The sequence below is a fragment of the Agelaius tricolor genome, unplaced genomic scaffold, assembly GCF_023055355.1.
Source record: "Agelaius tricolor isolate 1412-34295 unplaced genomic scaffold, bAgeTri1.0.p SCAF_16, whole genome shotgun sequence".
NCBI classification, from domain to species: domain Eukaryota; kingdom Metazoa; phylum Chordata; class Aves; order Passeriformes; family Icteridae; genus Agelaius; species Agelaius tricolor.
Genome location: NW_027269276.1, coordinates 8,252,927 through 8,268,759, shown reverse-complemented (window position 1 = coordinate 8,268,759; position 15,833 = coordinate 8,252,927). Strand labels below are relative to the sequence as shown.

The window sequence follows — 15,833 nt, the reverse complement described above, 5'->3', positions numbered from 1 at the left end:
TCAATTAAGGGCTGAGAAGCTTATGACACATCTGAGAGATCCAACAAGAACAGGGAAGAACAACTTAATGTTCCTGATACTTCTAAAGGTTAAAAAAAACAAAACCAAAACAAAGCAGGTTTAAAAATCCCAAACATGTTTCATGCCTCTATTAAATGGAGTTTAAACCAAGAACAGATCCCAACTATTCTTATTCCTTTGTAGGTCATGTGCAATTAAATGCTTATTTTCACAAAACCTTATTACAGTGTAAACATCACTGGGCAGATGATCTGCCCCACCCAGAGCGAGCTCCACACCACAGGAGGACACACAATCTCTCCTGAGGAGCCCTTGTATCTGCAGGAGAGGGCTGGTCCTGGGCACCAATCTGCCCTGCAACAGCAGCCCTGTGCTGATCACACCTCCTCAGCTCACCCCTTTCCTAGAAACTGCAAGAAAACCAGTTAGAGGCCAAACTTCCCAGTAAAAGCAAGGGCAGGTGTCCCTGTTTGGGCATCACTGACATTCCAGGATGACATTATTCTTCTCCCCCCTCCCTTCTGCCTTGGGCACAGGGCAATTAGCAGAAATGATCCCTAAACCACTTGGGAAACAGGGGGAGGAAGAGAAGGGGAAAAGAGCCAGTTGGGCTGGCTCCAGCCACGAGTTCAGAACAATTTGAGCCAGCCTAGCTGCCTGTGCCTGCAGTGCTCACAGAAGCCACTCTGCTGGGAGCGTGCAGAGGCCACACGTGTGGCAGAGAGGGCCTGACAGGCAGGGGGACCCAGAGCCCACATTCCTGGTTTCAGGGTGGACAGCAGCCCTCCATAAGGCTGGGGGATATTTAACAGAGATCAGCCCATGGCAGGTACACAGCCTGCACAAGCAGCACTGAACAGAACCAGAGAGCAGAGACACCATCCCAGCTCATGCTGGGCCACCCACCTCACACTGGGCAGTGCCACCAGCAGCTGGGGGACTGTAAGGCACAGATGTCCTTTGTCTCAAAGAGGGGAGATAAAATTTCGTCCTGTGTTTTGTACACAGGGTTACAGTGGATTTTGAGAATCTCTTATTCACATCAGAGATGTATATTCCATCCTGGCAGCAGAAGCAGACACATAAATCCCACAGCACACAACACATTCACAGTGTTTAAGATGTGCAGATGGAGCATGTGCAGGAGAAGGTTTTATGAACAAGAAATGCTGGAACAACCAATCGTCGTGCGGGGACAACACGGGTCCTGCCAGCAACGGCTTTGAATGCAGGCAAGAAACATTTGCTGTAGCCTGAATACAGAAGTTGTGCAGCTGTGCCAGCAAAGTGCTATGTTTATCCTTTAGGGCAGATTTGCTTTCTACAAACAGCCTGCATTAGAACTGTATACATGTGGCGAGAGAGTTGAGCATTTCACTCCTGTGTTGGATAAATCAGCCAAAGTGGTCCCAGATAATACATCTTCCCTAAGTTGGGGGCCAGAGGGGACTCAAGAAACATGGCTGCTCAGTCATCAAGCAACAGGAACCAAGTTCCTCAGGTATTCAGTTTTTATCTTGTTCTAAATTAAACCAGTTTTTGGCTAAATGTAATATTTAATAGAACACAAATACTTTAGTTGGCTTGCTTTAGTTTTAGTAATTCTAATACACATACTCATCAGTTTAGAGAAAGTATTTAGAAAATACCAGCTAACTCTAGTATTCTTCTTGCACCTCATACACCTGATCCAGCCACTTAGTCTTAGGCCTAGCATCACATGGAAGTTAAGAAATTAATATCCAGGTATTAAACACTTATGTATCCTGATCTTAAACCCAGTACAAGAAACCTACCCCAGCTCTCTACTAAAAGACCATATATAGTCATTGCCTATTCTAAAATAGTATTTTCAGGATTTAAATCCAATGCAGGGCATTTAAAAATGGCATAAACAGATAAAGACAGCAGGAGCAAATTAATATTTCAGACCTATAAGCCACTGGCCCATGGCAAGACACCAGTGTGTCAAGACTGACACATATACACAAAAAAAGCAATCTATACCCAGTATTTTGGGAGAAAACAGAATGGCTCAATGTAAAACTGAAAGAATGAGGAACACTTTGAAAACAACACTTGTTTACATTCAGTAAAGGTCTAAGCAATTGCTTTCCACGGTCATCTGAAAGACTGTTGCTCAATTTTTCACATCCATTCTTCTATCACCATGACTAATCATACAAAACCCATCAAACTTCTTAGACTCAACAAGTACTGGGGACATGAGTATTTCTTTCCACTTCCCAGGAGCAGCTGTGTATCAACCCAAGTGATTTGATAAAAACAGGAAGTACTCAGGGAAGTAAGAAAATAGATTTCCCAGTCTGAAAGCTTTGTTCTGTATGTGGCCTCATCTAATACAGAAAGGGTGGCAATTAAAAGAAAGTCTTCATTCTCATTAGAACCCCCCCTGTTTCCTGCCTCGCCACTTCCTGCTCTCCTCCCTCTCACCCTATCCCATGCTAATTCATACTTTTCCTGTTCCTGAAGCCCTTTCAGATCCACAAAGTGGCACTAAAAATACCATATATGATATAACTGGTGCAGAAACTGAAAATAATCTTCCCTTAAATAAAACACCTGCTACCATTAGGCAATACAGGTTTCCAAAGAGATTCAGACCATTTCCAAAGGAAAAAGAAAATCCTCCCCCCCTTTTTCCCCCCTCCCCTTAGCTGGAAGGGTAATAGCTGCACCACAGAGCAGTAACACTTCATTTTTCCTGCCTGTGTTTGTAATCAGAGCTCTTACAGACCCAGACATCCTACAAAACTGATTAAAATTGAGGAAAAAATTGCCATGTTTTACATAGTTTTTACATATCTTTGTTCTAAATGCTAAAGACCTGCGAGACATTCTTCTCATCAAGAACAAACACACAGACAACAGCACAGCAGCCTTCAGTGATACAACAAAGGACAATTTAAGACAAATGACTTGGAGCAAATGCTATCACTGAATAATCCCACAGCAGCTGTCATAATTAGTTACCTCCAATCTCATCAGAATCAGGGAAGTTAGAGTTAAAATCGAGCTCTCTTCCTGTAACATTGTGTAACTCCAAAACAGCAGCATTATCCTCGCTATTTTAGAATTAACATTTCTCCATAAGATAATGTGGAACCGCTCGATTCTTCCACGCCAGAACACCCGGTGCAAGCCGAGAGATGACAAAAGAAACTCGGTCAAGTTTGAGTCTCTCAGCACCTTATTTCCTGTCTAAAGAGCCCTTTTGTTCTGCTTCCCTGCATAAATGTTAATATCCTGCCATCATTAGAGAGCGGAACGACGAAGGAAAGCCCCACGCACATGAACTCCGCTGCCCCGGAGGGCGGAACGACGCCACACGACGCGATTAGAACGGCAAAATTCCTACCAACACGATCTCCACAATTTTCTGTTCGCTTCACCCCAGATTAACTTCACTTGGAGCTGCACTTCGGCGCAACCTACCGTGGGCACGGGGCCCGCCTTCCCGCTCCTATTGGCCGAGGCGGCGGAGGCCCGCCCCGCCGGCCGGGCCGCGCTCGCTGATTGGCTGAGCGGCCTGTCCGTCACGTAAAGAACTTTTCCTCGCTAGCAGGTTAGGCTGGGCGGGCTCGGGCACCCCGGGCGCGCGCTCTTAAAGGGACCGTGCCCCGCTGCCGCCGTGACAAACCCGAGCCGCGGGCGGGCGCACCCCGCCAACGATGGCCGGGACGGACCCCGGTGCCCGCGGGGCGCCCACCCCTCCCGGCGCCTCGCTCCCGAACGGGGGCTCGGGGCTGGAAGAGAGGATAACACCCGGGCGGGCTGGGAACGCTTCTGCCGCGGCAATTACACAACTGCCGCCTGCTCCACTTCTGGGATAAAATTAGCTGTGGGTTTGGAGCCCATCCGCGCTTTAAGGGTGACTGGAGTTACCCCGGGAGGCCGAGCACACGATATAAATTAGTAACCCCGGCTAAAAATACATCGGGTCGCCCGTTCCAAAGACTTCCACCCATTTAAAGCATGAGTCAGCAGGAGCTCCGCAGGAAGTGACTGTCTCCATCCCACAAGGTACCACGGCTTCTGCCAGAAACTTTTTGTGCTTATTCAGGCTTCACTTGACTGAACAAATTTGCAAGATCCTGGTCACGTTATGACAGCAGCGTTTCTCATGGCACAGTTTCCTCTCGGGACTACACAGAAACCTGACTTTTTGATTAGAAGTGGTTCTTTCTCCTTTGTGGAAACACAAGTATCCAGTGGAAAGATGAGTAAAATCAAAACAAGGCTTAACAAATATTTCACAAGTGCAGATAGGACATCTGGTTCGAGACGAACCTTGCCCCATCCTAACAAGCAACACAGCGAAGAGCCAGAACACAGTCAGTGTTCCCTCCTGCACCCACAAGTATCATCAGAGTTACACAAGACTTATCAGGGTAGCAAGGCTGCCTTACATAAAATATTCTCACGTGTTTGGTGTAAAATATCTAAAAATACTAAGCCAGAGGAAGATAAAGCACTTGTCAGCACAAGCACATTGGGGTTGTTTTTGTCCTGTGCGAAGGCAGAGAGGAAAAACTTGTTTCTGGCTCTTGTCACCCTTCCCAGTGCTGGAACTGCCTGCCTTCCCTACTTCACCCACTACCATTACCACAAAACAGGGAAGTTTTAACTTCCCTAATACAGATTAATGAAGTCCAAGGCAGTCCAGCACACTGCTTTACTGCAAATACTACACAGCACCAGGAAAATATTTACAGCTAAGTGCTCCCTTGAGCTGTGATACACCAAAGAGAGCAAAATAAACACCTTCAGGAAGGACATTTACTTCTGCTAAAACAATGAAATTGCACATTTTGTGTTACCTATTTTAAAGCAACCTATCATGCCACAAATCCAGTACAACTGAAAAGCAGCAATTGGTTATAAGTCAGTATGTATGAAACACTACAAGAACAGAATTAAAAATATTCACATAACTTATACAATACTAAAACTTATACAATACTAAAAACATAAACTGAAAGAACCAGACCTTAATCCTTGCACCTGAATTCAGTGCCCTGTGAGAGCCAGCACTGCTGGAAGCTGATCTGGGGTCATACTTGCAGGACACTTTTTTTGATCAACCCTTATTTAAGCAATCAAAACCAAGAACACAGCTCACACAAACAAAACAGACCAATGAAGTGGCCCTCAAGTATCTCAGGAACCAACCTTGGAAAGCTTCAATTCAGAGCATATTAACTTTAGGCCCATAGAAACAGCAGTACAAGTCACAAATGATATCAACCCAACTGCCAAGTGCTTGAAGACATGACAACCCTATAGTCAACATTGTTGTTGGGATACTTTTAAAAGAAGAGGGGAAAAAAACCCAAATAAAATATACTACTCCAAAAGTCTCCAGTTCTGTTTGCTACCACAGCAGTCTCACCACCTTGTAATGGCAATGAAAAATAATTTTTATCATCAAACATCCCACACTTCAGCTCATGTTTCTGTCACACAGGCAACTAGCAGCTCTTATCACTACAGGGGAGATGTTCCATCCCTTTTCCTCCCCACCTCTTCCCCCCACAGGCCCTGCAGTCTGGCCAACTCCTGAAACCAGCTCTGGTGCTAATCAGCCCCTTCCACCTGCCTTGAGTCTCTGAGCTGGCAGAAGCCTCTGATGAGCAAGAGTATGGCTTACCCAGAGCAGAAGGGGATGGCAAAGCAAACTCAGCACTGGCCTCCCAGATTTTCTTACCCCACCTCATTTAAAACCAAAAAATGCCCACACCATAACTGTCCTAAATAAGAAAGCCCCAAGAGTAATTTGCTATCCTCATAAAAATGAAGATCCCCACATCATCTGTGGAGTCTCCAAACTCGATTCATGGTTGACCCTTAGGTCACTGATTCATAGGTAAACATATTTGTTTCTAAATGTTGGGAAACCATACATTAAAAAATTGCTATCCAAGTCATTATCCCATGCTGAAGGAAACAGTAAAACTGGATAAAAAAGCCTAATTTTCAGCCTCAGTTTCTGCAAGAAGCCTTCTATTTTCCCTCTAAACACACATACATTCTGGAAAAACGGCACAAGCATATTTTAAGGTTCAGGCTCAAGTTAAGCCTTCGCTACTATTAAAATATCTGTAGCAGTGCAGAAAAAAAGGAAAACAACAGACAGCAGCTGCAAGAACACTAAGCAGGGAAGATTTCACAGCAGTGTTAAAAAAAAAAAAATCAGTTTGCTGCCACCCAACTTTGCACTTGGACAGTAAGAGAGCACCTGACTCTCATTTGACTATGGTAAAAGCTAAAGCATTTGACAGCTAAAAGGCCATTTGTTCTGTAATCTTACACACACAAAAGACAGCAAGTTTGGGAGACTTGACAGCTCAAGAGATCAGGAACAGAGCCCTCCATCTGTAAGTCACCAGTTCAAACAGAGACAAGAATAGTAGTGATCAAAAGCCACATGTGATGGCTGTTCAGGGATTAGATGAAGAGACGGTTACTCAATCCAGGTCCCAGCAGATCAGTGTGAACCACAAGAGCTTTCTTCACTATTTTGCACCTGGTTTTCAGTCCCAAATCCATTACACCTCCTAGATTCTGTACATGTTAATAAATAGCAAAGAAACTGATCAGCTGCATACACACACTGAACTGGCACTGGAGAAAAGGACTTTACCCTCTGGTTGTCAATGATGTCTGCACTACAGCATGTGCTGAATTTTTTATTTATTATTATTATTATTATAGTTCAGACTTTTAGCTTTTCTTATTACTATAGACAGCTTTCAAAGTAATATTTAACTTCCCATGCCTTTCACACCCTCAGATGCTGTAACCCTATTTATAAACAATAGTTCCCAAACTTGCTGTGTATTTCTGAAAATATATCAATTTTAAAAGTACATTAGCATAGGAATTTCAGAACTCTGGCAATTGAGAAGTGACTCTGAGACAATATTATAAAATTTTTTATCAAACCTAAAAAACCCCATTATTTCATGAGTGCCATGTCTACATAAAGGCAGTGGGAAAAAAAATCCCTATGTGAAGAGACAAACATTCCTTTTCATATTATGTATTCTCCAATACACCAGTCTCTGCAAAGTCTGCTACTGGAGACTGCTACCAGTAACTCCTTTCCAGCCTGACTTTAGTTTTAGTTTTGAAAGTTTGCAAAAGTACCTGGAATTTCCAAGCTGGATAAGCAAGATGAAAACAAGTTCAGAGTGCATGTTGACTGAAGGTCCCCAGAGCTTGGGTTCATTGTCCTGCTTCAAACACCACTACCAAAAACAATCTTCTACAGAAGCCCAACAATACACAGTTCATAGTTCTTAGTAGCACATTACTTCCCGAGAATGAAATTGCTGATGAAAAGCCAAGGTCCTAGAAACCTAGCAGGAAACTTATCCTTAGCTGTAACTAAGGAGGCCCTCACATACAAAGAATTCTGCTTGCTATTCCAGGAGTTTGAAGAGAACAACATACCAGACTGATGAGATTTCAGTAATCTTGAACTTCTGAGATTGCTCTTGCTGCTTTCAATCCCAGACGTACTACTGCAGTGCAATAATCAGATCTGGAAACAACAAAGAGGTGCATGTGATAAATACAGAGAGCTCTGCTGAGCTGTCTGGACAGCAGCACAGACACACCAGACAGACACATCCCACTGGATTGTTTTAGCAGCTATCTCAAAGCTTAGCTGACTTGAGACATTATTAAAGTTCCAGCATGTTAAACCCCAACTCTTTCTACATAGGCAAAAAGCCCTCAACAGAAACATTTGTCCCTGCCCTGTGGCCTCCTGGCCTACAAAGCTGGATACCCCTAACAGGTCCCAATTTCTCAGCAGCTGCCATAGAGGTTTGCTTTGGGGTGGCTGTTGGGGTTTTTGAGGGGGTGTGTGATTTAGTTGCATGTTTTTTCTTTCTTTTTTTTAAATCAGAACACAGAATTATATCTTGTACAGCTGCACAGCCAAGGTCTCTGGTGACAGAGGGCCACATCACTTGCTCAAGCCAAAGTCTTTGAAAAAGGATCTAGACATTTTAAAAGATACTTCCTTGATATCAGGTATCTCTTGGGTGGAGCAAAAATAAGCATACTACAGTTTCCATTGAATTCAGCATGGTCCAAATGCATTTATGTGTAATCTATAATAATCTTTGTAGGTCAAATGATGTATCTTGACTACTAGTCACAGCCCATTCAGCATAAAAAGAAAAAAAAGCTGCATAGCAATTAACTGCCAAGAAAATGGAACCAGAAGTTTGTATACTTCCAATTTTCTCAGAAATCAGACTGATTAATATAGCTCTTACAAAACGACACACTTTCACAGAAAGAAGGGATTACCTTTATCTGTAACCATAGCAACTTTTCAGTAGTTTGTGTTAATGTTACTCTCCCTCTGATAACTTGCCACTATCTCTTTCAAGCTATTTGTCTAAGGTTTTGAATGTGCCATCTGAGACCATGAAGTAACAAGAAGTTGAAATGTAAACTTACATTCTTCAATCACACTCCTGTAAGTATACTATGTCATATACAATTCTGTTAATTTTTGCCATAAATTCATGATTAGTCAAGAAGTTAAATAGTAACAGATTAAAATAAATGTAACATGATTCACAGGTTTTTAAGACAAACATTTTAAGAGGTATTCTATGAATATATACAGGAGAGAGTTCTCTCACTAGTGAAGAATATCTTCTCTATCTGCAAAGTAATAAACTCAAGGAATTATGCCACTAACATGTCAGACTTTGTCATTCAGTACCATAAGGAACCATGGGAGGAAAAATCCTCCCATTATACATTTATTTTGGCCTGAAAAATACAAGACAGATCAGAAAAAAGCCAGTTCCCTTGTTCTAAAAGTTTGTTGATATAAAGAATAGGTACCTCAGCACTACAAAAACAAATCAGATAAAATTCAAAGAGTAAAGCTGCAAAAGTTACAGGAGAGACCGGAAAGAGACAAAGGAATGAACTGACATATTTACTTCCTCAATTGTTGACTTACCATCATCCACAGCTCAGAAGAGGATTAGCACTCTGTGCAAAAAAATTATTTAAGACTACATAAGACAAACAAAACCATTTTCTTGTAAGTAGGAGGAAGAAGAGAATGATTTCTTTTTTTTTTTCCTTTCGCTGAAGTTCACAGGGCAGCTTACCAAGCTGTGCCCTTCTCTTTTCAGTGTAGAGTTTGGCACAGTTAAGATGTGAGCACAGAACCTTAGAAGAGTGAAAGAAGCTCGGCACGCTCTTTGTAACTCTTATGCAATGACACCTATTATAGGACAAGCCTGGACAAACACCCGGGAATGGACTGCAGAACACAACGGTGCTCTTGAAGTCAATCCATGCAGGGGGTGAAGTAACCACCACGGTTTTGCCGAATGCCTCCACATTACACCAGCACATATGGTGGAAGCTTGTGTACTTCGCTGTTGCTGCTGTTATTAGCAGTAAGGTGACTGCCCTTTTTCTTTTCTAAGGTTACCCAATCCTAACATCCTGTGGAAACACGAGTGGATGTTCACACCCTTTATCTATCACTCCAGGCTTTTGGCAAAGCCTAGGAGGCAAGCTGGGTTAAATCTCACAGGCTCCCTGGGCGAACACCAAAACAACAACAATAACTTCTCATAAAGCAAAACGCCAAAGTAGGACAGACTTTGCAAACAATTAACCCTTAGTTTAACTAGAAGAGCGGTACAACACAAAGCGCACGCTGATTCCCAAGCACCCCCGTCCCTCCAGCAGCCAAACCCGCCGCACTGGGCTCACCCGAGGGGCAGCGGGGCCCGCTCCGGGCAGGGGGAGCGCTGGGGCGGCCGGGGCAGCCGGAACCCCGCGGTCCGTGCAGAGGGCGCGGGGCCGGGCCCGGCGGGCGCAGCGCTGGCGGAGGGCCAGCTCTGCCTCTCCCTTCCACCCAAGGACACGAGTACAAACACCTCTGCCCCGGGATGGCTCCTGCGCACGCAGCCGCCCAACGGGGGTGGGGAGAGCAGGACGGAACCACCAAAAAAGGCAGAGAAAGAGCCGCGGGCCCCGCGCCCGCCGCCGCCCCGCAGCCCCTCGCCCGCTGCGTGCGGGGGTAGGGGGCACGAAGATGGAACCCTCCCCAGAGCCCCTCCGCCGCTCGCCGGGGCCGGTGGGCGGGCGGCCGCAGTCCCCCCGCCCCGTCGCGGTGCGGAGCCGCCGCCGCAGCCCCGGCCCGGCCGCCCCGGCCCCGCCGCGCTCCCTCACCTGCGCCGGGCCCGCCGCGCCCGCCGGCCCCGCTCGCTCCTCACCAAACTTTTTTTTCCCCTTTCTCCGTGTTTCGTTGCCCTCAGAGTGACGCGGGCGGGCGCTGATTGGCGGAGCCCAAGCAGGGAGGCCGCGGGGAGCGAGGGGCGGCGCCACGGCCCGCGAGTAATTATTACACGGCGACGGCGGCGACGTGAACCACGGAATGCTATTTAAAGGGACAGCGCCCGTCCCGCGGCCCCCCCGCCCGCAGGGGTGACCTGAGGCGAACGCGGCGGCGGGAGGGCGAGCGGGCAGCGGCTGCTGGGGCGGCGGCGGCCGCACTCCTGCCCTACAAATAAATTCATTTTCTGTAAAATATCCGTAGATGCGCCCTCTGCCCTTCGGGTTCGTGAAGGGGAAGGTCTTTCCTGGTGGGGCGCTCAGGGCGCTGTGTGGGGTCAGTCCCTCACAGGCCCATCGCCTTCTGTGCCCTGCGGTGCCCTTGGAGTCTCTTCTTATCTATAATGTCACCTGCTTGTTTGTGTTTTCTTCTCTCCTTGTGGGGCTCTCAGACAATCCGCTGCTGCTTCTTTACATGGACACCATTTCCACTTCACACCCGATATATATAGATATAGCTACTTTTTTTTTTTTTTTAATATATTTTCCCTGCTTGTCACAGCCCATACCATGCAGGGAGGTTTAAAGGTGAGATGTAAGGATGATGAGTGACTTGATGGGAGCAGATGGGGAGTACAGGATTCCAGGGACATGAAACAAGCCCAAAAAAAGGAGAATTTTATCTGTGGATAGGGGAGAGGAGCGGGCCAGGGCTGGAGTAGCTGCCAGGAGGTGAGTGGAGCTTGCAGAGAGTTTTGGAGGAGGGAAGGACAAGTGTGCAGTCATGCAGCCAGATAAGCTGAGGCTGGGTTAAACACACTTCCATTTCATAAAATCACAGAATATACTGAGCTGGAATGGGCCCATCAGGATCATTGATTTCCTAGGGGTACTCTGAAGAGAGTTAAAATTTGGGGTTTTCTTTTGAATAGAGGAAAGCATTGCAAGGGGACACATAAAGATTTCAGCAAAGATAAAATCCAAGCAGAGGCTTCTCATTGCTAGGAGCTTGCCATCACCCACATTGAGAGCTGAGTAGGTAGATCCATAAACCTGGAAAAAGCAATAAAAGAGAAGAAAACACCTTGTTTGTTTGTTTGTTTGTTTGTTTTGAATATCAGAGCTTGGATCAACACTAGAAAATGCTGGGGCAACCAGCATGGAAGTGCTAGCATAGCTTTACAGCTATTTTGGTCGAGATTATTCAGTCTTGGCTGTCTTTGCTGATGCAATAGGTTTTCCAAATGCCAGGTTGCATGAGCAGAAGATGACCTGCATTGCATGTGGGTATCACAGCATTCACCACAACATTATTTGGAGCACTTTCATGGTCTTGGCAGTAATCATAAGGAGCTGCAGGGAGTGATGATTGCATTCCTCCCAGCCTCTCCATGATCATCTCTTTTTAATATGATTTTTTTTTTAAACCTTGAATTAATTCCCTCTGGTTGTTCTTGGACTGCTTTCTTTGTGTCAAATTTCATCTCATCATTGGAAATATAAATGCAGAATAGTAGGGCACAACATCCTCAGTGTTCGGGAAAAGGCCAGCCGATTGTTCTGCAGCTGGGAGTGACCAGCACAGCAGCTGGCAGAACAGCAGTGCCAGTGCAAGGGAAATGCAAACAGTGAACAAGACAGACACCTCCTGCCAGCAGTTACTGACCAGCAACACATGGTGCAACAAATGTGAAGTTGTGGCATCAGATGTCAAGGGGGAGCAGCAGAATGTTCAAATGTGATCTTACTCAAGTTGCGGGTGACACTCGTCAGTTCTCATGTGCTGAAAAGAGAAAACTCATTAACAACAATGCTGGAGTAAATGGGGCTTTTGGAGCATTCAGAATCACTATGTTTGGTACAGTCAAAAGCTGCCACAGCTCAGAAGAGGCAAACAAACTCTAGGAAAATAGGGAACACAAAGTTTTATGCCATTTGCATTAAAAAAAGCTAGTAGTCAAGCTGTCTCTGAGGAAGAAAATTCCCAAATGAGATGGCCAGGTTTATTCTTGGGGTAGAATAAAGGATGCATTTAAAAATTACACATACATGTTGTTCCACTGTGAATGAAAAGCATAATATTGAATAGTGTTCAGTTTTCTGATTTGAGCATCCAGGTACTGATAGGCTAAAAAACCTTGCTGAAGTCAAGTAGGATAAGGATTAAAAGGGAAGTGTATAATCAGAGGAATGGCTAAGGTGTTAACCACCCAGAGAAGGGCATCCTTGGCTTTGAAATCAGCTGAAGAAGTCAAAAGTGATTCTGAGCCAGCAGCTGAAAACAGAAGCCTGTTTTCTGTGGACCACTGCAGAGAAGGAGTTGGAAGCTATTGGTCCACCTTAAGTTGATCAGAATAGTTTTTATTTTTAAATAAAACATAGGTATATAAATATAAAATATAATATAAATTAGGAATATAAAAATTTTAAATATATAGTAATATTAAAAAATATATTAAAATATTTTTATAAAATTAAGGACGCAGGACTGCCTGAAGCATGGGGAGCCTGATATTCAGTGGGATGTTCCTCATGGAACAACTTCATTGTACCAGGCACGATTTTGCTTTGACAGAGAAGTCCAAAAGAACTCCAGACAATTAGGCAGGAGATCCTGGTCCAAGCTGAAACAGCCAGGTGAAAGGTTTTTCCCAGCTGTGCCAGTGATTTGATGATGTGTGGCAAAATGGTGAGTGCTAACCGGTGAACGTTACTTCCTCTTCTGTAACGTCACAACTGGAACGGTGTTTATTCTCCTTGACCTACATTACTCAGCTCTGCTTTTATATATTAATGCTCCCATCACCTTCATTCCCCAGCACAACTTATTTTCATGGTTTTAAGGACTATCTATTCATATACCTCTTTAGAAAATATGGGCACAATTTTTCTGAAAGAGGCTTCTTCTGATTTTTACTCACTTCTCCCAAATCCATTTAATCTATCTGCTAACACAGAGGACCTTTTCCTTTGCCTCCTTTTATGTTTGCTTCTGCTACGGAGGCTTGTTATTTCTTTTGCTAAAGCTTTAGCTATCACTAGAGGAATCTTAGTAATGTATTCATTTTGAGGTAGATTTATCTTCAGAGCTGGAAAATGGGAAGTCTCTTCTTCACCTCAGTGGGCTTTGGATCTGGTGTTAAGTGCTAACATCATTTCAGTTCTAATCTTCTTGTCTCAGGCCCAGTGTGCAGCTCCTGACTCTGCTGAGATTTTCACCATAGGTTTATTGAGAGCAGAATCAGCTCCTGCTTCCTGAGAGACAGAGTATAAAAATAAGAAAGAAATAAGCACATGGTTCTCTTGAACAAATGAATCTTAAATTTTATTTTATTTGATTCTGAGTCTCATTGGTTTTTTTTTTATCCACAGGTACTTTGACCCCTGTTCTAAGCCTTATCCTAAGAAGATGAACTAGAGTTTCAGCTACCCAGGCCTACTGGAAATTGGGCCCAGCAGTTATTTGGCAGTGGCTTTCATGAGCAGCAATGCCAGCTTTCCATTGCAATTCCCACATTCAGAGATTTGCAGAATTAGAGTCCAAATTTTGCTTTGCAAGCCCAGAATGCCACTGACTTCAAGGGGGTTGTAGGATTTTAGCCAAGAGCAGAAATTGGCCCAGGATTTTTTCAGACTCCCTCATGCTTCTGTTTATATGATATTACCATCAAGCTCTATTAGCATGCTCCATGATGCATTTTACTTTTAAATTACATAAAGGATATTTACTGTGCTGATGCTACATAGTTTTCAAGAAAGATGCACATGTAGAAATGAAAAAACATCAATTACCATCAGGATTTCCAGCTTTCAGCATTCATTTTCCAAAACAACCCAGGGACTATTTCTCATCAAAAAAAAGAAGAGCAGAAATGAAAATCCAATTTCTTGGCATTTAAGTATGGCATTCTGGAGCCTTACTCATCAAGCCTGTTGTGAAAATGGTTGGAATAAAAAAGCCTCATATTGTTCAAAACTTTAATACTCTGCTTTTGTTTTCTGTATACTGGTTTCCCAATCAGAGACATCAGCCCATCCCTAAAAATAACGAAATGTTTTTCTGCCTCTCAGAGGATGGGAGAAAAAAAATCATCTGGTGAAAACTGAGTGATCATCAGGGATTATAGGTAAAAACACAGGTAGAGGTTGAATGAGAATTAATGGCTGAAACCTGTGAGATGCCAGGCATCAGACGATGCCCACCGCAGCCACTGGAGCCAGGTCAGTGCTGCCCTGCCCACAGGGCTGGCACCACTGCAGGGCCAGCAGCTCCTGGGTGCCCTTGGAGCCGCTGAAGCTGAGAGCAAAGCGGCTGCTCCGTGGCTTTCCTGGGCAGGGAGGAGGGGTTCCCCAGGGCAGGGTGCTCTGGAGCCGCCGGGCAGCTCAGCATCTTTCAGAATGAGGCAGATTGTGTTGCCACGTGGTTACAGATCTGGGAGCTTCCTTCTAGATAGCCTTGTCTAGAAATCTGGGCTGGGGCCTGTTAAAAGCCCTCATGACTCCCCACTTAAGCTTTTAATATCCATGTTAAATAGTTCATTGAGCATTCAGGAGAACAGTATGCCATTGTGGGCTGATGAGTAACTTTAGGCAAAGTTCTTTTGTACCTCTGTGCCTTTTCTTCTCCTGCATCTTCTTTGTCTGTGTGGATAGTAAAGTCTTTCAGGGCAGGAGTGGCTCACACTGTGCAGGTCTAGTCATTAACACAGCAACTCGAGTCTCACTGGGAAATTCTCTGTGCTCCCCAGTCCTGCCCATAACACAACCCTCTGAACGTCTGTCTGTGCTTTGTATATGCTACAGGGTTTGAGCATTAATTACTATTAATTACTATTTAAAACCTGGACTCCTAAATTATGTAATATTAAAGTAGCCATTTACCATATTCATAAACCCTTCCACAAATGGGTCACTGCACAGAAAGCCTGGTGTCTATCAACTGCTCTGGTGACCAGCTGCTAAATTGTGAGGACACAGGGACCAGAGATGCTCCAACAGGATGGCTTTGGCCACTGAAAATTCTCCATGTACTCAGGAAAGCTGGCCCTACCTGTTCCTGCTCTAACCCTTGAAATTTAAGGGGAGCAAAGATCCCATTGTCAGGGCAGCACTGCTTGGTGATCCTTTAATAGCAGCACTCTTTCAGAGACCTTTAAATCCAGCAGAATTTAATGCTTCCCTGAAGGTACTCTGAGCCAATTTTTGCTTTTGCAACTTTTTGTTGTCTCCACTGCACGTAGGAGAGCTCTTAGCTCATACTGTGTCACTGGATTCTTGGATTTAGAGGGTTGTTCTGCATGAATAAACTCGGTGCCTGGACACATCCTGGTGTCTAGAAAGTAAACAGTACGCCTGAAGCACCTGTCAAGGATCTAGGTACAAATGTCCCAAATAACAAAAATGTCTGTTCAGCCGTCTTCCCGCCTGCTTAGGAATGCCAGGAGCACCAGACTGCTCTGGCT

The 15,833-nt window shown here is 44.6% G+C and overlaps 1 protein-coding gene and 1 long non-coding RNA gene across 6 annotated transcripts in view; one reads left to right on the top strand and one right to left on the bottom strand.

Annotated features, from left to right (window-relative positions):
• ZFAND6 (zinc finger AN1-type containing 6) overlaps positions 1-10,425 on the bottom strand; it is a 36,543-nt gene extending 26,118 nt beyond the window's left edge. Inside the window, exons 1-2 of one of the 5 annotated variants that reach the window (XM_071441336.1) lie at positions 10,270-10,425; positions 7,498-7,588 (exon numbers count right to left, since the gene is read on the bottom strand). Coding sequence is in view for 1 of the 5 variants with exons in the window: in XM_071441335.1 (XP_071297436.1) it covers positions 3,334-3,335 (2 nt within the window). In the remaining 4 variants the exon portion in view is untranslated. Of the gene's footprint in view, positions 1-3,015; positions 3,261-3,333; positions 3,507-7,497; positions 7,589-9,807; positions 9,951-10,269 lie in introns of those variants that run through there. The other 4 variants (XM_071441337.1, XM_071441339.1, XM_071441335.1 and 1 more) reach the window with 4 other exon arrangements.
• Positions 8,442-14,298, top strand: LOC139596805 (uncharacterized). Its single transcript, XR_011681464.1, has 3 exons — positions 8,442-8,539; positions 9,216-9,490; positions 13,744-14,298. It is a non-coding gene; the product is annotated as an uncharacterized lncRNA (long non-coding RNA).
• The last annotated feature ends 1,535 nt before the right edge of the window (positions 14,299-15,833 follow it).